At 37.4% G+C, this 24,136-nt stretch overlaps 2 protein-coding genes across 5 annotated transcripts in view; one reads left to right on the top strand and one right to left on the bottom strand.

Moving 5' to 3' along the window:
• NUDT6 (nudix hydrolase 6) overlaps positions 1-20,829 on the bottom strand; it is a 36,001-nt gene extending 15,172 nt beyond the window's left edge. The window contains exons 1-3 of one of the 4 annotated variants that reach the window (XM_043568986.1): positions 20,610-20,829; positions 16,830-17,033; positions 12,166-12,221 (exon numbers count right to left, since the gene is read on the bottom strand). Coding sequence is in view for 1 of the 4 variants with exons in the window: in XM_043568977.1 (XP_043424912.1) it covers positions 12,166-12,221; positions 16,830-17,033; positions 20,227-20,464 (498 nt within the window). In the remaining 3 variants the exon portion in view is untranslated. Of the gene's footprint in view, positions 1-12,165; positions 12,222-16,829; positions 17,034-20,226; positions 20,543-20,609 lie in introns of those variants that run through there. The other 3 variants (XM_043568977.1, XM_043569002.1, XM_043568991.1) reach the window with 3 other exon arrangements.
• Positions 20,830-20,931: 102 nt separating this feature from the next.
• Positions 20,932-24,136, top strand: part of SPATA5 (spermatogenesis associated 5) — a 378,688-nt gene continuing 375,483 nt past the window's right edge. The window contains exon 1 of the mRNA XM_043568934.1: positions 20,932-21,172. Within this exon, the coding sequence (XP_043424869.1) occupies positions 21,013-21,172 (160 nt within the window). The 5' untranslated portion in view covers positions 20,932-21,012. The remainder of the gene's footprint in view (positions 21,173-24,136) is intronic.

The following is a 24,136-nucleotide window of genomic DNA, read 5'->3' as shown; positions in this document are numbered from 1 at the left end:
GTCCATCAACTGATGAACGGATAAAGAAGGTGTGGTGTGTGTGTGTGTGTGTATATATAATATATATATAATATATATGTTACATATATAATACATATACATAACATACACATACACACACACACCACATATACATATGTAATATGTATATATATGTATATATACATACATATACATACATATATATACACCCACAATGAAATATCCCTCAGTGATCAAAAAGAATGAAATCTGGGGTGCTGGCTCAGTCACGTAAGTGTATGACTCTTGATTTTGTATGTAAGTGTAAGTCACGTAAGTGTATGACTCTTGATTTCAGGTCATGGTCTCACAGTTCGTGGAATTGTGCCTTGGGTCAGGCTCCATGCTGAGAGTGGAGCCTGCTTGGGATTCTCTCTGTCCCTTTCTCTGCCTCTCTCTAAAAATATATAAATAAACATTAAAAAAAAAAAAAGAATGATATCTTGCCATTTGCCACAATGTGGATGGAAGTAGAATGTATTATGCTAAGTGAAATAATTCAGAGGAAGACAAATATCATATGGTTTCACTCCCGTGGAATTTAATACAAAACAGTGAACACAGGGAAAGGGAAGGAAACATAATACAACAGAGGAAGGCAAACTCTAAGAGACTTTTAAATATAGAGAACAAACTGAGGGTGGCTGGAGGAGTATTAGATGGGGGGATGGGCTAAATGGGTGATGGGCATTAAGGAGGGCATTTGTTGGGATGAGCACTGGGTGTCATATCACTACTCCTGAAACCATTATTACACTGTATATTAACAAGCTTCAATTAAAAAAAAAAGGGTAGTGTGGGTACCCTTTCTCAGTGAGAAAATCTTTATCTAAATCTTTAACTAAACCTAAAATCTTTAGAGAGGCAAGGACTTGGCCATGAGGCTATCTGGATAAAGAGAAGAGGAGGAACAGATGATCCTGGTAACCTCAGGTGTGTTTGAAACATAGTAAGGAGGCCAGAGGGAGCAAAAAGAAGTACAGGAGATAAAGTCAGAGGGAAGTATAGAGATGCAGTGTAGGAGACACAGTCACAGGTTATATGGGGTGTTGCAGGCCATGGCACAGACTCAGGACTTTAAAATGAGAGAAATGAGGAGACATTGGAGGTTTGGAGCGTAAGAGACTCATAATCTGTTGTAATTTTGAAAGAATTAGTGTGGTTTTGTGCTAACAAGAGACTTTATAGGAATCACAGTGGAAGAACAGGGCCCAATTAGAATGATTCCAGTAATTTAGGGAGGAGATACCTCTGGCTTGGATCAAAGGAGTAACAGCAGAAACGATAGGTAGTGCTCTCATTAAGATTAGTTAGGCATGGAATATGTTACCCTTCCCAATGGCATCTGAATTTTAAAGTACCTCACCTACCTTTGGGGAAAAAAAAAAGAGGAGGAGGAGGAAAAGAAGATGAGGACATATACTAATGGTTTAATTTTAGGCAGTGCTGAAGAAGATATTCCAAGGGGAGCTGTCCATGGGCCTCTCACATTATTCTGCCAGCATAATCTGATTTAAGCACAAGGTGATTTTTGTGTCAGATGATTATTCTAGAAATTGTGAGGACAAGCAATATTAAACAGTGATTTATATAATATCCTCTGTTCATTCAGTCATTCAAGCATGAAGCATTTCTTCACACTTACAATGTGAGTCAGGCAGTTTTCGAGGTAATTGAGACACAACAGTGAACAAAACAAACAAATGTCCAAGCCTTTGCAGTGCTTGTATTCTAGACAAGAAAAAAAAATAATATGTAAGCTTTTTAGCATATCATATAATGACAAATGCCATCAGAATAAAAGTGGAGCTGGGTGAGAGGAAACCGAGTGTGCAGCAGGAAAGAGATGCTCGCTTTTATTTCGAGTACTCAGGGTAGGCCTCATTGATGGAAGAGAAAGATTCAAAGATGGCGAGTTCTTAAAACTGATAATAAAATTTAAAACTGATAATTCCATTATCAATATCAATATCCATTATCCATTATCCATTATCAATCAATTTTATAATTATTTAATATACCTCTATTCAGAAGGAGTCTCAGTAAGAGTTTAATGATTCAACTATGACGTGACACTATATTGCTTATTGTCTTTTAAATAATTTTCCTTATAAATCTCATACCTGTACCATATTTGAAATCTTTTATATAGTTCACTATAAAGACCTAATGTGACACTAAATAAATAAATAAATAAAGGAAGAGATGTGCAAAACTTCCATTCACCTGAACACTTAGAGGAAACTGCAGGGTTATTAATTAGCCTAATTTCAAGATTACTGTGATTCAGGGAATAGGGAAGCCCAAAGGGAGGGAGAGGTGGAGAGTGAGACAGGGGAAAGGCTGGCAGGTGGAGCAGTCAGAACATAAACAACATTTATTGACTAAGTTTGTCATCTAACATGGGCACAGTTTGCGGCACTCCAAAACAATTACAATAACACCACCAAAGATCACTGATCAAGGATCATCAAAACAAATATAATAATAATGAAAAAGTCTGAAATATTGTGAGAACCGCCAAAATGTGAGACAGAGACATAAAAAGCAAATGCTGTTGGAAAAATGACACTGACAGATGTTTGATGCAGGGTTGCCACAAACCTTCAATTCATAAAAAACAGTATCTGGGAGTACAGTAAAGCAAAGTGCAATAAAAAGAGGTATATATACCTGTATATAGTTTTGACAATTATTCTATTTTAAAAGTATAGCTCAACTCAATTTTTTCCTTTTAAATTGCTATAATACATACCACTCTAGAAATCTGATTTCTACAAACTGGGCCTGTTAAATCATTTGTCTTGGGAGGTTTTATAAGGAAAAAAATAACCCCTACACACAAAAAAATCACACTGTATGGTTTTGGGGTAAGACAGTTCAGCCACAGCTGCCAGGGAAGCTCCTTCTGTTTTCAGACTGCAACCCAATTTTTACCATTACCAGACCTAGGCTTGAATTTCCATGTTTTAATGAATGAGTAACTACACAGGTTCTTATTTGATAGATCAATCCTGAAAAACTGCTTAGAGCGGAGCAATCATATTACTCTGGCTGTTAAATAAGAACAAGAGATCAAAATTGTTGAAGAGAGAAGGTGAGAATTTATCAGGAAATCAAGCTTAGAATAGCTATCTAGCAACTGCATATCCCTTGGCTGGTCAAGTTGGCAGATGCTGATAATAATTTGGCTTTCAAATGTCACACACACATATATACACACAAAAAGTAAAAAAATTAGAACAGTAAAGAATCTGAAGTTTATGTCTGCATGTATAGAACTTCTCTAATGATTCTTCTATAAATGATACATTTGTGTACCAAACTGGAGTATGTTTACATACTTAATAATTTAATTTCCTTCCAAGAGATAACTTAGGCACACACAATAAGAGAACTCATGTTCCTCAAGTTCTATAAAACATTAACTTTAGTTACTAAGTTTAGCATTTGGGGGCACTGACGTTTAATTGAACTGAAGTTTAACATGTTCTAAAACAACTAAGTTCAAACTTTCCTTCTAAAAAGACATACACATATAAGCACTCATGAACTGCACCAGACAAAAAGCTCTCTGGGTGTATCTTCCATTCCTAATGTGATATCAGGAGTCCTCATTTCCAAATAGTTGATTTCAAAGAATGGTGAACTGACTCAGATCTAGACATGTGAAAAACATAGATTACTATGATTCAACTATTATCATCATGTCTCAGCTCCTCCAACTTCTTTGGCCTATGAAAGACAATTGGGGTGTGTTACTCTTCCTATTCTTCAACTACTTTATTCCTGTCAACTATTTGTAACTGATGATACCTAAAATTCAGTGTACTTTTTATCTGTTTTTAGAATATGGTACTCATTTCTCTCTTTCATATGATGTTTGTTATGTACCTATTTTTCCTAGAGTGGCACTGTGCTATATAGCATGATTCCACAAAGCACAATTCTATAGAATAACTAGAACTGCACCTGTATGGAAGCTATGGGAAAGTCCCCCACTAAAACTCTTAGACTAGTAGGGCTAGGCAGTGAAATTCTAGACTGAGAATATCAATATTTTCCTTGTATCCCCTCCTGTGGATGAAGGCTACTGCCTGGAGCTCTTAAGTACTGTAGGTCATGATGGTGGAAACTGTAAAAAGAAATTCATTAATTAATATGCTTCAACTCATACACCTCTTTCTGGTGCTCAATAATTCATCAGGAGGAATGAGAAGAAATGTCTGGGAACTCCCACTTAAATGTCTCTTTTAAGTTCACCTCATATCTCTGTAAAGAATTCATCATTTCCTCTTTACCAATGTCTCTGTATCTGCTAGAGATAATATTATTCCAGTTCTACCTTCAACTCAAAATACCAAATGATTTAAAACTCATTCTTTTTCTTAACTGACAAATTTACTATCACCAAACCTAACATTTAGTAGTGGACCAGATTTGTGCAAGCAATGCATAAGGAGAAGAGATGGATGAGGGGAGGAGAAATTACCCTACTTCTTATTTCTTTTCTTATTGCATGTTAAGACAAAGATTATTTTTAAAGGCTTAAAGATTCCTAAGTTTGGGAAGGTCAATAGAAAGCAATACTTATATCAGACAATTAGATTTCAAAACAGACACTGTAATAAAAGAAAAAGGACACTGAATAATAATGAAGGGGACAATGCAACAAGAAGATACAACAATTATAAATATCTGTGCACCCAACAGAGAAACACCCAAATACATAAAACAGTTAAAAACAGATACAAAGGAACTAATCAATGATAATACAATTAATAGTAGGGGACTTTAACACTCCAGTTACATTAATACACAGATCACCTAAACAGAAAATCAAAAGGAAACAATGGCTTTGAATGATGCCCTAGTCCAGATGGATTTAACAAATATATTCAGAGCATTCCATCATAAAACAGAATACACATTCTTTTCAAGTACACATGGAACATTCTCCAGAACAGATCATATATTAGGCCACAAAACAAGCCTCAACAAATTAAAAGATTAAAGTCATACCATGTGTCTTTTGTGACCATGAAGCTAAAAGTCAACCACAAGAAAAATCTGGTAAGACCACATATACCTGGAGGTTAAATAACATGCTACCAAACAATGAATGGCTCAACCAGGAAATAAAAGAAGAAACAAAAAAGTACATGGAAACAAATTAAAATGATAACACAATGGCTCAAAACTTTTGGGATGCAGGAAAAGCGTTCTAAGAGGGAAGTTTATAGCAATATAGGTCTACCTCAAGAAGTAAGAAAAGTCTCAAATACACAATCTAACTTTATATATAAAGGCTCTAGAAAAAGAATAAGAAACAAAATCTAAAATCAGAAGGAAGGAAATAATAAAGATTAGAGCAGAAATAAATGATATTAAAACTAAAAAAAAACATGTGGTAGGGTCCCCTTCCTAAGGAAAAAGAAACAAACAAAATCTCAAGGCAACCTTGCTATTCGTGTACTTGACAACATCCCTCATGACCTTGTAACATGAGACCACTTAATCAGATTACATGTTTGTGTGTTACTATATATGGGAGACAAGGAAGTAAAAAAAAAATATAAAAACTACGCCACGTGGTGTTCGGGGTTTAGTTCTTCGGGTACGTACTCAACTAAGTGTTGTCGGTAGGAATAAAGTTGCTTCCTGGAAAGAAAAGCCTCGGTGTCACGATTCTCTGTGTGAGAATCCTGCTACAAACAGATCAATGAAACCAGGGAATTTTTTTGGGGGGGAAAAAAATTAACAAATGGATAATCTCTAGCTAGACTTATCAAGAAGAGAAAGGGCCCAAATAAAGTCACAAATGATAAAGCAGAAATAACCAACACCACAGAAATGCAACCATAAGAGAATATTATGAAAAACTATATGCCAACAAACTGGGAAATCTGGAAGAAATGGATAAATTCCATAAATATATAAACTACCAAAACTGAAACAGGAAGAAATAGAAAATTTGAGAACAATTATGAGCAAAGAAATTGAATCAGTAATCCAAAAACTCCCAAAAACCAACAGTCCAGGACCAGACGGCTTCATAGGCAAATTCTACCAAAATTTAAAGAGTTAATTCTCATTCTTCTTAAACTATTCTAAAATACAGAAAATGAAGTAAAACTTCCAAAGTCATTCTGTGAGGCTAACATTACCCTAATACCAAAACCAGATAAAGACTCCACTAAAAAAGAGAACCATGGGACAATAACGCTGATGAACACAGATGCAAAAATCCTCAACAAAATACTAGCTAACTGAATCCAAGAATACATGAAAAAAATCATTTACCCAAATCAAGTGGGATTTATTCCTGGATTGCAAGGTGGTTCAATATTTGCAAATCAATCAACGTGATACATCACATTAATAAAAAAAAAGGAGGGGCGCCTGGGTGGCTCTGTCGGTTGAGTGTCCGACTTCGGCTCAGGTCATGATCTCCCGGTCTGTGAGTTTGAGACCCGCGTCGGGCTCTGTGCTGACCGCTCAGAGCCTGGAGCCTGTTTCAGATTCTGTGTCTCCCTCTCTCTGACCCTCCCCCGTTCATGCTCTGTGTCTCTTTCTGTCTCAAAAATAAATAAGCATAAAAAAAAATTAAAAAAAAAATTAAAAAATAAAAAAAAAGGATAAGAACCTTATAATAATTTTATTGTTTCAGTAGACTTAACATCCATTTATAATTAAAAACCCTCAACAAAGTAGGTTTAGAGGAAACATACCTCAACGTGATAAAGGCCATAAATAAAAATCCCACAGCTAACATCATCCTTAAAAGGGAAAAAGTGAGAGACTTTCCCCTAAGGTCAGGACCAAGACAAGGATGACTCTCATCACATTTCTTTAACATAGTAGTGAAAGTCCTAGCCAAAGCAGTTAAACAACAAAAAAGAAATAAAAGGCATCCAAATCTGTAAAGAAGTAGTAAAACTTCCACTATTTGTAGATGTTAATGATACTATATATAGAAAATCCTAAAGACTCCACCAAAAATTTACTAGAACTGATAAATGAATTCAGTAAAGTCACAGGATATGAAATCATGTACAGAAATCTGTTGCATTTCTATAAGCCAGTAATAAAGCAGCAGAAAGAGAAATTAAGAAAACAATCCCATTTACAATTGCAACCAAAATAGTAAGATACTTAGGAATAAACCTAACCAAAGAGGTGAAAGACCTATATTCTGAAAATTAAAAAACACTGATGAAAGAAATTGAACAGGACACAAAGAAACAGAAAGACATTCCATGCTTATAGAAGACTATTGTTAAGATGTTCATACTACCCAAAGTAATCTACACATTTAAGGTAATCCATATCAAAATACCAACAGCATTTTTCACAGAACTAGAACAAACAATCCTAAAATTTGTACAGAACCACAAAAGACCCCAAATAGCCAAACGATCTTGAAAAAGAAAAGCAAAGCTGGAGGCATCACAATTCCAGACTTCAAGTTATATTACAAAGCAGTAGTGATCAAAACAGTATGTACTGGCACAAAAATAGACACATATATTAATGGAACAAAATCGAAAACCCAGAAATAAACATATAAGTATATGGTCAATTAATCTTCAACAAAGCAGGAAAGAATATCCAATGGGAAAAAGACAGACTTCTCAACAAAATGGTACTAGGAAAACTGGACAGCTACATGCAAAAGAATGAAACCGGACCACTTTCTTACACCATACACAAAAATAAATTCAAAATGGATTAAAGATCTAAATGTGAAACCATAAAAATGCTAGAAAAGAACATATGCAGTAATTTCTCTGGCACTGGCCATATCAGTTTTTTTCCTAGGTAGATCCTCTGAGGCAAGGGAAACAAAAGCAAAAATGAACTACTGGGACTATATAAAAATAAAATGTTTTGCACAGTGAAGGAAACAATCAATAACACTAAAAGGCAACTTAGGGAATGGAAGAAGGTATTTGCAAATGACCTACCAATAAAGGGTTAGTATCCAAAATACATAAAAAGCTTACAAAACTCAACACCCAAAAAATAAATAATTCAATTTAAAAATGGGCAGAAGACAGAATATACATTTCTCAAAAGAAGACATAGCAGATGGCTAATAGACACATGAAAGATGTTCATCATCACATCATCAGGGACATGCAAATCAAAACTATGATGAGATATCACCTCACACCTGTCAGAATGGCTAAATTTAAAAAACAGAAGAAACAACAGGTGTTGGAAGGGATGTGGAGAAAAAGGAATTTTCTTGCAAACTGGTGTATCCATTGTGGAAAACTTACAGAGATTCCTCAAAAAGTTAATAGAACTACGCTACAATCCCCCAGTTACACTACTAGGTATCCAAGGAATACAAAACCACTAATTCAAAGGGGCAGATGTACCCAGCATTGTTTACAACAGCCAAGAAATGGAAGTAGCTGAAGTCTCCTTTGAATGGTGAATGGAAAAGGAAGATGTGGTGTATGTGTGTGCATGTATATATATGTATATACACACACATATACATACAATGTAATATTATTCAGCCATAAAAAAGAATGAAATCTTGCCATCTGCAACAACATAAATGGGGCTACAGATTATAATGTTAAGTGAGACAGAGAAAGACAAACACCATATGATTTCACTTTTCTGCGGAATTTAAGAAACAAAACAAATCAACGAAGGGAAAAAAGAGAAAATGACAAACCAAGAAACATTCTTAACTATAGAGAACAAATTGATGGTTATCAAAGGAGAGGCAGGTGGGGGGATGGTGAAATAGGCGATGGGGATTAAGGAGTGCACTTGTCATGATGAGCACCAGGTGATTAAAATACTCACAAAAAAATTTATAAGTCATAGTAAAGCTTTTATAAGTTACCCACAGTAAAATGTCCGGAAAAACAGAAATGTCCTTGTACAATTTAGGTGAGCATTGGAAATGTTAAGGTATTATAGATCTAAGGCTGAGGTTAAGCAATTAAATAGGACTCTGCATCTCTTCCAGTAATTAGAGATTTCTGTAAATAGACATCTTTACTTATTAATCACATTATTTTGGCCAAGAAAATAAAGAACTTTCTTGGCTTTTTGTTATACAAATTTTAAAAAAGAAAGAAAACAAATACAGTGCACATCATTCTGTTGTGTATGGGTATAAATATAAATTGATATGAGAGAACAGTGCATTAATATTATACTTAAGGTAATTGTACACAGCATTGTTTTACACTGCTGTACGTTTCTTACATTACACTTTTGTGTATTTTAAGTACTATGTATGAATCCACTGAGAAAAGACAGCTAATGGATCCTTTCTATGAGAAAGGTATTATTGTATAGATTTTAAAGATGAGGAAACTGAGGCTCAGAGACTTGGCCGATGTAGAAATGGCACAGGGATTGGAATGCAGGTCAGCCTGACTCCGAAGTCCATTTTGTTTATACCAACTTTCTCTCATTTAGCACAATTATCAATTTATTTGCATTTTGTTATTAATTTAATGTTGCCCATATAGCACTTCATTACTTCATCATCTCAATCAGAATCTTTCAAGAGTTACTATTTCCCTGTCAAATCTAAACTCCTCTGCCAGGCTCTCAGACCCTCTTATACTAGGCCCCACTTGTATTACTCAATCACGCTTCCTAGTCTCTAGTCATTCCCATCACATGATCCAATTCAAATATAAAACTTATTGAAGGGTAGGCACAATACTACTTTAGGTACTCAAAATTATTTTTTTAAGTTTTTTTTTTAATGTTTATTTTTGAGAGAGAGAGAGAGAGACAGAGAGAGAGAGAGAGAGAGAGAAAAGACACAGAATCCAAAGCAGGCTCCAGGCTCTGAGATCTCAGCACAGAGGCTGACGCGGAGCTTGCACCCATAAACTACGAGATCATAACCTGACCTGACATTGGGCGCTTAACCGACTGAGCCACCCAAGCCTCCCTCAAAGTATTTCTGCTAATGATAAAGCTTAGTTTGAGTCAGAGATCCTGCCTGAACTAAAATTTTGGAAGTTACAACTATGAGAATGTTTTGAGACCGCATTTCTGCAAAATGTATGACACTGCTTTCAGCTATCATTACCAATATTTTGTTTAAAATTTAAAAATATGTATGATGGGGGAAAATGTCTGTCCATCAGTATTTACTGAAGTTTCAGAAAGTAGCAAGATAATTATTCTCTTTGCCTTATAGTCCTAATCATGAAAACATCTCACGCTAATTATGGTACTTCTCTTAAAAGTCTTTGTTGCTTCTAGTTGCTTAGACTTATTTTGTTGTACAAGGCTCTTTATATTCTGTTCTTAATCTGGCACTTGGTCAAATAATTTACCACTTCCTGTACTCCTGGCCACAATGAACTTTTTTTTTGTTTTGTTTTTAAATGTTTATTTATTTTTGAGAGAGAAAGAGATAGAGTGTGATTGGGGAGGGGCAGAGAGAGGGAGACACAGGATCCAAAGCAGGCTCCAGGTTCCGAGCTGTCAGCACAGAGCATCATGTCGGGCTCGAACTCCTGAACCATGAGATCGTGACCTGAGGCGAAGTTGAATGTTTAACTGACTGAGCCACCCAGGTGCCTCCATGATGAACTTTTAAACCATTACTTCCACACTATGTGGAATGGCCTAAATGTTTATGTCCCCCCAAATTTACGTGTTGATTTAAACATGGGCGCAATGTGATGATATTAAGAGGTGAGGCCTATGGGAGGTGATTATGTCACAACAGTGGAATGGGAGTAACCACGAAAGGCAGTAGTGTTCTTATAAGAGACTTCATAAAGAACCCTTCTCCCTTCTGCCATGTGAGGACACAGTGAAAAGATGAACATCTATGAACTGGGAAGAGGGACTAACCAGACACTCAATCCTGGTCCAGCCTCTAGAAATGTGAGAAATAAATGTTTGTTGTTTAAGCCAGTCTGTTATTTTTGTTATAGTAGCCTGAACAAACTAAGATACCATGTTAGCCCCTTTCTGAACTCTCTGTACTTTTTTACATGCCATTCTAATTTTCTACTCTGTTTTCCTATCCTAACTTTCTTTTTGGCCTGGTAAGCTCCTACTCATTCTTCAACACCCAGTTTGATATTCATCTCCTCTGAGAAGTCTTCAGGGTTTTGTTTTATAAGCAAAGTAATTGTTACCATCCTTTGTATGACCATGGCCTTCCCAAATAGGTAGCAAGCTGCAGGACATCAGAGATACCGTCTTAAATAATCTTCCTATCCTCAGCAACTGGCTCATAGAGAAAGCTTAATGAATACCGAATGAATGACGAATATCTCGACAGTCTGTGAGAAACACAGTTGTCTTCCCAACTAAATATAGTCATTTTTAATTTTTCTGTAGCCATAATATGACAGTGAGCAACACTGAGGTTATCCTGACATTTTCAAGGCCTGCCTAAGTATTTTTTGAATTAAATAAATATCCAAATGATCCATAACTGCTTAGAAAGAACTTAAAGTAAATTTTTTTTAATGTCTGTTTATTTTTGAGAGAGACAGAGCACAAGTGGGGAAGGGCAGAGAGAGAGAAGGAGACACAGAATCTGAAGCAGGATCCAGGCTCTGAGCTGTCAGCACAGGACCCAGCGTGGGGAAGGGCAGAGAGAGAGGAGGAGACACAGAATCCGAAGCAGGATCCAGGCTCTGAGCTGTCAGCACAGGGCCCAGTGTGGGGCTCGAATTCCCAACCTGTGAGATCATGACCTGAGCTGAAGTCAGACATTCAACTGACTGAGCCATCCATGTTCTCCTAGAAAGAACTTTTAAAATATCTTTCTGTAATTCTTTGAGCATGTCAAAATTTCTACATTTTCTCTAGAGACAGCTGAACATTTAGAAAGCAATTTACAGAGCAGAAACAACTTAAAGCAAATGATCAAAGAGAAAAAGAGGCAAACAGAACAACAGACTTTTAAACATAGAGAACAAACTGGTGGTTACCAGAGGGAGACAGGTAGGGGGATGGGTGAAATAGGTGAAGGGGGTTAAGAGTACACTTTTGGTGATGAGCACTGAGTAAGTATAGAATTGCTGATTCACTATTTTGTACACTTGAAACTAGTATTACACTATATGTTAATTATACTGGAATTAAAAAATAATCATATTTAAAAGAAAAACAGAAGCAACTTACTTTATTTCGATCTTGTACAACTAATATTTTTCTAGTTTTTTCATCAAATACAGCTCCTGTTGGGGGAACAATGAAAGATAATTGAGAAACATTAATTTCATTCACCTTAGACTCTTCCCATACTCTTACCTGTGGTCATCAAAATTATACCCATCCTGGAAGGCCTAGTTCAATTACCACCTCATCAATGAACACTTGTAAAATTTCTCTAGTAATAAACTGATTGCTCAGTTATTCGGGTTCTTTTAACAACTTGGAATACCAATGATGGATCTAGCATATGCTGAGTGGTAGGATAATTATCTGCATAAGCTTCTTCTCTTTTCAATATCTATTCCTGACGGTACACGGTTACAGAATTATTTTATTCTTCTGTAGCACTTATTTTAGTGTCTAATCTTAAGTGCTTAAAAAATATTTATTGAATGTAGTGACTTTTCCATTCTCATTTTTATTCTTTGAATTGCTATGTATAGAACGTGTATTGTGCCCCTGATGATCTAAATCTCAAATATCTTAATATTCAGTGCAAGACCTACCTGAAGCCACTTATATTTCTTTTTTTGAGTTTTTTAATGTTTATTTATTCTTGAGAGAGAGAGAGAGAGAAAGAGAGAGAGGTGAAGTGCAAGCAGGGGAGAGGCAGAAAGAAGGAGAGACAAAGAATCCAAGGCAGGCTCCAGGCTCTGAGCTGTTCAGCACAGAGCCCGGCTTGGGGGTCAAACTCATGAACCACGAGATTGTGACCTGAGCCAAAGTCGGATGCTTAACTGACTGAGCCACCCAGGCGCCCTAGCCACTTATATTTCTTTATGAGATGTGTATATGACTTTATAACATCTCAATATATTGCTTTGGGGTATTTCTTTATATATGTTTTAAGTTCTAGTCCTTTTCTTTTACTTATTCATTCATCATACACATTGCCATGCACACTGGGCATTAGGTACTCAAAAATAAGGTTTGTTTTTTATTTCTCTTTGGGCAATCCTGGGTCAAAAATACAAATTACACCATAATGGTTTATATTAGGTTCTTTTAAATGTTATAATTTAAATATATTTGGGGGCACCTGGGTGGTTTAGTTGGTTAAGTATCTGACTTTGGCTCAGGTCATGATCTCACTGTTTGTGGGTTTGAGCTCTGTGTTGGGCTCTGTGCTGACAGCTCAGAGCCTGGAGCCTAGTTTGGATTCTGTGTCTCCCTCTTACTCTGCCCCTTCCCCACTCGCTCTCAGTCTCTGTCTCTCAAAAATGAATAAATGTTCACATAAATAAATAATCTGTATTTACGTAATGTGAGGAAATATTGTAAAAGATACTTTCTATATACTCTTCCATTCTTTCAATATCAATTGAGTTCCTATACCTAATACATATGGGTTCTCTATATATTGAGCCCTGTTATGTGTCAGGCATTTTTCTAGGTGCTATAGTGGTAAACAAAACAAAATTCCTGATCCTTGATGGGGCCACATTCTGGTGTGTGTATGAGGAGGTAATAAATAAATAAAAAACAAATTATATACAACATGAGGTGATTGCAAACATTTTATGTTGCAATAAAATATAGAAGAGGATAGCTATGTATAAGGAATGACAAATTTCTCTGAAATGAAAACACCATATTTAATGTTTAAAAGAAGGAAAACCAGTAAGATATAATTAATGTTAATGTTGGTTTCTATTAGAAAATATAAATTATAATTTAATTGAATTGGACTTTACAATTACAATTACCAAAGAAATGGCAAGGAAACCTACTCTTAAATTTTAATAATTTGTGATTACTCAAAGTGTACTTTTCCCTAATGAATTTTAAACATGAGCAAAGTATTTCAAAGACAAACCTAACACTACTAAAGCACAATGTGAGCGACCCCTGCTGGTCACACCTTAAAAGTTAAATCAACACAAAGATCAGGGATTAAATAGATTATCATATTATGATTAGTGCTTTATGTGCATTATCTCAGGTATTACTCATAATAATTGTGTGAGTGGTATTATTTTGAGTGCCCAAGTTCACACGGCGCTAAAACTGTCTGGATTCTGAGTTGGTATTCTTCTCACTGTGCAACGATGTCCCTTCCCCATACAATTGTGTTCTCTGGGGTCTCATGTTTCCACTTGAAGAGCTATCCAATTATTCATTCAAGAAATATTTATTGATCATGTACTTTATGCCAGACACTGTTCTGAACCTGACAATACAGTGGTGGAAAAGACAAAATATCTGCCTTCATGGAGTTTATATTATTGTGGGGGAAATGAAGTACATGACAGAATTTCAAATTGTGGTAAGTGCTATAGAGAAAAACAGACCTGGATAAAGGGACCAAGGATGATGGCATGCAGGAGGACTCTATTTTAGACAGGAAGGTCAGAAGTTTTTTGAGAAGTTGCTGGAGCAGAAACTTCAGCTCCAAAGAGCTAGATAAACAAAACCCTGGGGAAAAGCACTGCAGGAAGAGGAGCCAGTAAGTGTGAAAGTTCTGAGGCTGAGACAGCTTGCTGTGATTTAAGAACAGTAACAAAGCCACAGGTCACTCCATTCCAGTGTAGGGAAGGAAAGATTTTCCCCCTACCCACTTAGGTTTTGTGTCTAGGGCTGAGAATTGAACTCACAGGAGATAGATTAATGGAGAAAAAAAAATATAAACATTTTATGTGAGGTTTACTTGGCCTGGGGTGATGATGGAGGACTTGATAAAAAGAAGTGAAAATCCCAAAAAAGTGGTCAGACCCACAGGCATATATACCATTTTAACAAACAGCAATAAATTATGGGGACATGACAAGACCACAGAAAAAAGGGTTTGGGCTAAGGGAGGTAAATTGTGGGGAAACGACGAAGACATACATGGGGGAAACTAATGGGAATACAAAGGTTATTTTAGTAAGGTTTATTTGTACAGACTCATCTTGGTGTCAACTCCCCATCTTCCTTGATACAAGAAATTTCCTGGTACAAGAAATTTATGCCCTACTTTTATGTAAAAAGGGGCAGGCAGAAGACCCTTGCTATATCTAGTGTTTCTCAAGCTCAAAATAATCAAAGTGGCATATTTTGGGGTGTTATGTTCACCAGCCACACCTTCTTTGTGTTGCTTATATCAATAAATGTCAGCTCTTTTCCCTTCATCTAAAAAACATTGTAGCTTTCCAGAACAATTCCTTACATGATTTCATCGCCACCCCCAATAGCCACTTCATGTAGATCATAGTTACACTTGAAGATTGCTCAAGTTCTTGATCTCTCACTTCCGGAACTCCTATAGTATATCTTAACTATAGTATTTAGTTATAAACAAGGGCTTCATAGGATACTCTGTATACATATATTACCAATTCTGCAGTAATAACTGGATTTAAAAGTCTAATTTAAAAATCTGTTACCAATGAATTGATAATTGTCAGTATGACTTTCTAATGTAGTGTGAAGGTGCTATCAAATTATCAAGTAGTCTTTTGAAGTAGAGTTGAATGGAAATTTCTAAATACCTCTACTTGCTACAGGGAAGCGAGATCATGGACAGAGAAAACATTAGACATCCTTGAACAACTTCTTTTTAATTTCAAAGGTGCAAACTACCTCAAAAAACTCTTATAAATTATATGAAGGGTAAAATAAATACAATTATTGGTCAAATTACTAATTTACATATAATACTGTTTTCATTTAAGTCATGAGGCGTCTTTTACTATTTCAGTTTTCCAGAATTCTAGGAATTAAAAAAAAATTTAATGTTTATTTTTGAGAGAGAGAGAGAGAGAGTAAGAGAGAGAGAATCAACAGGTGAGGGGCAGAGAAAGAGGGAGACACAGAATTGGAAGCGGGCTCCAGGCTCTGAGCTGTCAGTACAGAGCATAACGTGGGGCTTGAACGCATGAGCTGTGAGATCATGACCTGAGCCAAAGTTGAACACCCAATTGACTGAGCTACACAGGCGCCCCTAGAAATCTAGAAATTTTTTTAACCCTGGTTCCCAAAGGATGGTTTAGGGACCAGCACTGATATCAATAGCAGCTGCAGATAATTTCTTAGAAATGCAAATTCTCTGGCAACACCCCACAACGATATAAAAAACTCTTGGTGTGGGGCCCAGCAGTGTGTTTTCAGCAAGCTCTCCAGTTGATTCTGATGCACCTACAATTAATCGAAAGAAAATCTTCTCTCAAAATTATGTCTCTGAAGTGAATCAGTGACTTGAAAATTCCATAATATACTTAAATTATGCTATTTTAAACAACTGTTTGGCACTGTAACAATGTAAATATCTTTAAGAAGTAATGTTCAAATCATCAAACATCTTTGCTTTACCTTAAATTTAACCTAAAAGTTACCTTTTATTTTACCCTAATATGCTTTACTGTAATGAATTTATTCCCTGATCCCAATTCAGTGTTACTACTTCAGTAGTGAAGTTCAAATACCTGTGTAAGACTGTTCAAATGTATCCTCTGGAAAACTAAACACCAAACTTGTTCTCTTGTGCTGCCCTCTGCCAATTCAGAAGGCCAAGTTCATTTATTTAAAGTACTACTCAATAGTCCCAAGGAGGATAATCATTTCATCAAATTATTCATTAGACATGAATAAACTATCGCTTAGCTGTAAGAAAAAAATGGAGTGAACCTCTAAAATGTTAGTTTGAAACTGACCTGCAACTCCTACTTGATGTGTCGCATATCCTGGTAATCTGCTGGGTCCTTCTCCCAGCCACAGTGTCAGTGTGGATGAATCCGACTCTGCATGGTGAAAGCAGAAACCCAGGGAAGCAGCAGGGGCAATAAATTGGCTTTGGAGAATGGGAATGTGCAGCCATACCGCTATCCTACCTTCTGACCTCCATTGCTGTACTGCAACTAAAATGCAGATGAGAAAAATCTGTAAGTATTTTCCAGTGAAAGAAGAGGGAGAAATAAAAACTCATCTCAAGTTGTCACCTCTTCCAAAAAGCCATCTTAAAACATCCACCTCACCTTGTAGTTAGCTGGGAGAATGGGGCAGGGGATCCCAAAATGTAACAACTGACACAATGCTTGGCACATAATTGGTTCCGTTTTGATGCCGTTCCTTTTAACATCCTTAGTTTTAATCTTTATAAATGACCATTATGGGCTTCTATTTATTCTTTCTTTAAGAGTTCTGTGATAATATTTTTGGCTTATAAATTTCAAGGTGGTTAAAACCCTAACTTTGTTTTTAAATAATATATACTAGTTCTGGGAAATTTTGAAAATAAAGTATAATGAAATTAAAACTTCATTATCTTAATAGAATGCAGAGATAAACATTTAAATGTTGACATTTTCCCATAACATTGGAATTGACATCATACCACATATAATTTACAGCATGTCTTTACGACATTAAATGTAAACATTTTGCTATGTCATTAAAATTTTTAATGAACATAAATTTTTAATGACTACATAATTTTCCTCAGATAGGTGTACCAAAAGCTACTTAACCAACCTCCTACTCTTGGATATTTGGATTATTTCTAATTCTTATTATAAATAATACCAAGATGAACATAGATTTTTCTGTTTTTGACTTCTGTAAATTCTCTTGCTTTATTACTTAAGATTGAGCCAGGGGAAAAAGATGCTAATATTTAGTCCTTACTAAGTTCTAGACACTCTACATATAATACCTCATTAAGTTCTCACAACCCTAAAAGGCAAGTATTATTGACCTTAATTTACAAGTGAAGAATACTGCAGTTCTGTTTTTTTCAATGTTTGAGAGACAGAGAGCATGCATAAGCAGGGGAGGGGCAGAGAGAGAGAGAGAGAGAGAGAGAGAGAGAGAGAGAGAGAGTCCCAAGCAGACTCCATGCTGTCAGAACAGAGCCCAACCCCAGGTTTGATTTCACCAACTGTGAGATCATGACCAGCTGAAACCAAGGGTCAGATGCTTAACCTACTGAGCCACCCAGCAACCCCCCCACCCTTTTTTATTTTTTAAGAATACTGCAGTTTTAGAAAAACTTCTCAAATCACTTTTTCTATCCATCATCTCACTTAATCTTTACAATAATCTTGCAAAGTGTGTGTATGTGTGGTAGTAGGAAGGCTTGATTATTTATTTAATGGTTAAATTCCTTTCCCTCTTCTCTTCTCCAGATGTGCAGTAAGTGGCTGTTAAGGACCATGTTCTCTACCTCTTTAAAAGTCAATGTACCTAACAAGGTGAAAATACATAGGAGCCTTTCATAAAGACTTCTTGATTTGGGGCTATGGAGTCACATCCTTCTCACCTCCCTCTTTTTCCGATTAAATCTTTTAAAAATTGACACACAATTACAATTACAAAAAGTGAAGTGCACAAATCTTGAGTGTACATTTAATGAGTTCTGATATATGCATACACCTGTGTAACCCACTCCAATAAAGATTATAGGATGTTTCTCTCATCTCAGAAATTTCCCATATCTTCCCCAATCATTCCAATTGAGTGAAAAAGCTCAAGTGTGACATAGTTAACAACAAAATTTGCACTAACTCTTGGAGACAACATAATGCATTAAGAACAGATTCTAGAGCTAGAGCCTAGGGAAGTTAGTTAATCTCTCTGTGCCTCAGTACCATCACCTTTAAAATAGAGGTAAAAGTATCTACCTCACAGAATCGTTATGAGGATTAAATGAATATCTGTGAAGTTCTTAAACCAGTGTCTAGCAATACAATTCATAAATGTAATAGAATGTTTTATTAAAGACTATAGGTACATGGTACTACACAGATTATAAACTAGTTTCATATAATTTATCTTAGATCACCACATCTATCCAGTAAAGTAAAAAGGGCTGGCATTATCTGCATAAGCAACCTAAGAGGCAAATTTTTCAGTGGTGATTTGTCTAATGCCTGGGTAAGCACCTGGCAGAACCTGGGACTTGAAACCTGGATGTGTGACTCCAACCCCAACCCTCCTGTTTTGCTTTGTTGGCTAAGGTAGTGCTTTAATCACCTGGCCAGTGACAAGTGTGTGCAATAAATACCAGTCTCTACCCACACATGTGCAGACATATTAGAGGATGAACACTGATTTGATTCTCCTACTGCTGATATTGTTGAAATCAGCAATTATTCACGAACAGAGAAATGAGGTGAACAGGTATGTAGTTTGGGAGTGAGAATAATTAAAGAATGAAATAACTAGCTCAATTATATTAATACAGATGCTCACTTCCCATGTTGTGCAATAGGATAAAGATTATCTGAAGTTTCCTTTAAGAGAAGATCTTTCAATGGCTGAATTTCTACGCTATGCCTTCAATTCGAACATACGGACCCTCATGGGCAGTTTGAAAAACTCCGGCCAAATCACAGGCTTCTCTCATAATGAAGGCTCCTCCACCCAAGCTTGCTATCTTATCTTTGGACTTGAGGTTCAAGAAGAGTGAAGAGTTTTCTTATTGAATACCGAAACAGCCCACCATGCTCATTGGTTAATCATGAAAGACTTGTCGCTCTGTTTTAGAAGCAAGCTCTAGTTTTTGATGAGTCAGCCTGATCCAATTTGTGTACAAAACTGACCACTTCGAACCTCTCTGGTCCACTCACTGTGCACCACCTGTATAGTTTTGTCTAGGGCAAAGTGCTCCGCATAACTAAGGATCAGTAAATGACAGTCAATAATAATGAAATAATATTAACACCTACTGAGCGTTAAGTATGTGACAGATACCGTGCTCAGCACTTTACGTGCATTACCCAACTTCACCCTCAGCAATCCTATGCGTTGCTAACCAGTTTTATGGAAGGGGAAATGGTAGTTTACAGAACTTGCCGAAGGTCACACGCTAGAAAGGTTACCAGAAACTAGTGCTGCCGATCTCAAAGTCTACAACAGTCACCATTTCACCCAGCTGCCCCAGAAATCTCCCAGCAAAGGGAACAAGAACAAAACAGGGGAAACTGATACAGGTCACATTTGCCCTCTCGGTACTTGACTCGCCGAGAGCATGACTGGTGGACGCAGGACACCCTGTTACTTCATTAGAAACGCTCAGGAAGCCAGGGAACCCCTTGGCCAAGGCACACTTGCCCTGCAAGACCTTCTGGAAAGAGGCGGCGTCCAGGCGGTCCAGTGCGCGAAACCGCTCCAGAGGCACCGAGATGCCCCCGAATCTGTCCGGCTCGGCTCGCAGCACGTCCGCTCCGGCGAGAGCGTCCCACCTGCAACCCGGACCGCCCGAGGCCCGGCGGTGCCCTGCCCGGAGCCTTTCGCCGCGGGTCCGCGTGAACACCGCGCGCCAGAAACGCCCGCTCTGAAATAGCGGCATCTTCAAGTCCCCATTCGACCACTCGTTAGGCCCCTAAAATCAACCTTCCGCCTAGGTCAGGAGCGGAGGTCATTACCATAAATTTTAGAAGAGGGCCACCCATCTATCTCAGAGTTGAGTTAACGCCACTTTCGTAGCGCTTTACCGAAGAGATCACGAAGTCCTGTCCACCAGGTCCTCTCAGGAATTTGGCTGGTTCCAGGAAAGCTGAGGAGAAACTTTTCCACCTGTTTTTAAGTCAACAGACGTTTGTCCAGGAATAGGGAAGGCAGGCAGAGATTAAAAAAAAAATCCTCTCAGGAATTTACAATCTAAATGACGGTTGTGTTTACGTAATCCACCTTTCTTTGTAAAAGTCATAACCTCTTCAGCTTCTTCAAAGACGGCGAGTTCTGAAAACGCTCCGTTCTCCCTCTAATTGCGCTCCACTCTGGGGATTACGGTGAAGGGCGGAGCCTCGTTGACTTCTGCCCCGGAAGTTTTTCTTCCAGAGGAACGTGCACGTTGAGCCGCCTTTGCAGTTGCTTCTTTCAGGCTACCTTCTGATCATGTCTTCCAAGAAGAACAGAAAACGACTGAATCGAAGCGCAGAGAATGGTTCAACCTCACCCTCTTCTGCTTCCTCTTCTTCGGGACCCTCGGCTCCTCCTGGGCCAGGCACCGCGGCGGCGGCTGGGACTCTGGTGGTGACCAACTTTTTAGAAAAGGGTAAAGAGTTTTGGGTGGGAGACCTGAGGCCGGGGGCGCAACCTGAGAAAGCGTAGAGCTAGCGATGCCGCCCTTAAGATGCAGAGGCTTCTGAAAACTGGTCGAGACATAGGTGTGAGAGTAGCACAGAATTTTGTAAGATGCCCGAAGCCACGCCTACACTGAAGAAGTCAGGCAGAAACGGCTTATCCGTGGCTAAGTCAAGCCATCTCTTCTGTGAATTGTTTTGAATTTGTAAGTTATACTTGAAAAACTTTACTTCGTTTAAGATGAACGACATATTTAACTGCGAAGTTGCTTAAAGCTAGCGAGTATAGGGTATACATACAGCAGAAAACTAGACACCCAGTTCAGTGAAGATGCGGATGCATCTTCCTAAGAGCGTTGTGTCTGTGAGAATGAAAGCCTTTAAGGTTTTTTTTTCTTCTGTTAGACAGGTTCTGGTATTTAATAACAGCTATCAATTACATACTATTGTTATCAGTAGGTTCCTTATGTCACACATATATCTCATTTAATCTTCACAGAAACCCTGGAAGATAGGTACAGTATCATTATGCCTATTTTACAAAGGAAGAATAGTTAACGTGATTGGCTCCAGGTTCCACAGGTTTACTAAGTGGTAGGCGGTATTTGACTCTGAAGCCATTATCCCAGATACCAGCCCCCTGAAAAGTTATTTAGTTGGTAAAGCTTCTGGGTTGAAGCTGTGTGTTACAGCTTCGAAAAAACAGATCACCAGACAACCTAGTGGCAAGATTTTTACTTCTGCCTAATGTTGATCCTAATCACAATTTTAGAGTTAATACGGTGTTTTCAGTTTCCTTTAGGGGGTCAGAGGACAACTTGTTCTGTCCTGCATATTCAACCTCTTTTTTAACTGGACCCTTTTTATTGAAATTTAAACCTGATTTCTCTTACATTTTAAATCAAAACAAAAGTTCTACATTTTCTTCTTATCACCACCCTCTCTCTCTGTCCATCCTTTCATTGCCATTTTTTTTTTTAAGATTTGCTTTAAAAAAAAGTTTATTTACTTATTTTTGAGATAGAGAGTGTGTGTGGGGGGGAACGGACAGAGAGAGAGGGACAGAGAGAATCCCAAGCAGGTCTGTACTGCGTGCACAGAGCCCGAGGTGGGGCTTGAACCCACCAACTGTGAGATCATGACCTGAGCTGAAATCAAGTGTCAGATACTTAACTGACTGACCCACCCAGGTGCCCCTTAAGATTTGGTTTTTAAATAATCCCTTCACCCAACATGGAACTGTATCTTACAACATGGAGATTAAGAATTGCATGCTTTACTGACTGAGCCAGCCAAGCGCCCCTCATGCCAAATTTCTTTAATGGAGTAGTCTCTATCTCCTCATTTCTCACCTCCTAATTAGCCTATTTCTCTTTTGGTATCCATTCCATCATTCCATGGAAACTGTCCCTGCCATGGTCACTGATCATATCCCTGTTGGTAAATACAATGGACAGCTTTTCATTACTTCCCTTACTTGACCTCTCAGCAACTTTTGGTGTTGTCTACCATTTCCTTTTTCTAAAAATAGTTTAATTTTTGACTTATGTGTCATTAAATGTTCCTAGTTTTTCTCTGTCCTTTTGTTGGTACGTAGTTTTTCACTTTCCTTTGCAGGCTAATCTTCTACTTGGCTGCCAGATGTTTCAGTTCTTCAATTTTTTAGTCCTGAAACCCTTTTTTTTCTCTGTACAAATTTTTCTTGGGCAAGCTCATCCAATGTCCATAGTTTTCCATCTATACCCTCATCATTTTTGTAATTATATTTGTAAAATATACTATTTCTGAGTCTTTGTTCAGTTGTCTTCTAGACCAATACTAAAACTTTGTAAGGAAGTTTTTAAAATATCATATGTAAAGCTTAGTGCTGTTGTAAATATAATAAAAAGAAATTACTAGGAAAATAAATTTAAAAATAGAAATTTTTATTAGATTCAACAGATATGTGATTAGTCTGTCCAATTGTAATAAAAGCTTCTAAGTAAACCCTTGTTTTCTGTATTTATCCTTTCATGAACTGGTAACAAATAGTTTGCCGATCACACTTTGTATAGCATTGCGCTATACCTCTTCTCTTGGATTTTTCAAAGGTACTTAAAGACTGACCTCATAAACGCATATTTTCACAACCAAACAAACTCAGGACCTGTTCAATTTTCCATTGTAAAATTCAGAATCCTAGGGGTCATCCATGGCATCTCTTTCACAGATCTCACATATCCAGTCCACTACCAAGTTCTGTTTATCACCTACATTCCTCTTCTTTATTACCACTGTTCCTACCTTGATCTCAAACACCATCATCTGTCACTTGGACTACTGCACTAGCCACTCCCCATTTTTTTCCCCCACTGTGCAGCCAGAATGATCTTTAAAAACGAACATCTTGTCATGAGTTTGCTTTTCACCCCTAAGTGATCTTCAGTTGCTGTCAGGAGCCCAGCAGCTTCCTATCAGCCTACTTCCCTGGGAGGTCTAGACCTTCCTTACATGGCCCCTTCTTGTCTCCTGCCATTCTGCGTGTACTCAGGTATATAATTCTTCCTTCTGTCCAGTACTTTTCTGTACAAGCTGTTCTCTTTGTCAGGAATTCTCTTTATTCCCTCTTCATTTAGTTAATTCCTCTTCTTCCTTCAGATCTGAATTTCAACATTATTTCCTTGGAGAAGCATTCTCTGGTTCTTCCCACTTAGATTCCACTTTATAGGCTCTCCTGGCCCTCTTGGTCATTCTTTCATTGTATTAATCTTAGTTTGCAACTACAGAATTATTCAGTGATTGTTTAATAACTCCCTCATCCTATTAGATCATAAGCTCTGAGAGTCCAAGGACTGTCTGCTTTTGTTCACTTTGTATTCCTAGTGCCTAACGTATTATCTGCCATGTTGTAGGCACATAGCAAATGTTTGCTGAAAGAACAAATGAAGAGTGGATGG

Source organism: Prionailurus bengalensis, chromosome B1 (assembly GCF_016509475.1).
Source record: "Prionailurus bengalensis isolate Pbe53 chromosome B1, Fcat_Pben_1.1_paternal_pri, whole genome shotgun sequence".
NCBI classification, from domain to species: Eukaryota; Metazoa; Chordata; class Mammalia; order Carnivora; family Felidae; genus Prionailurus; species Prionailurus bengalensis.
This window is presented reverse-complemented; position numbering and strand designations above follow the sequence as displayed.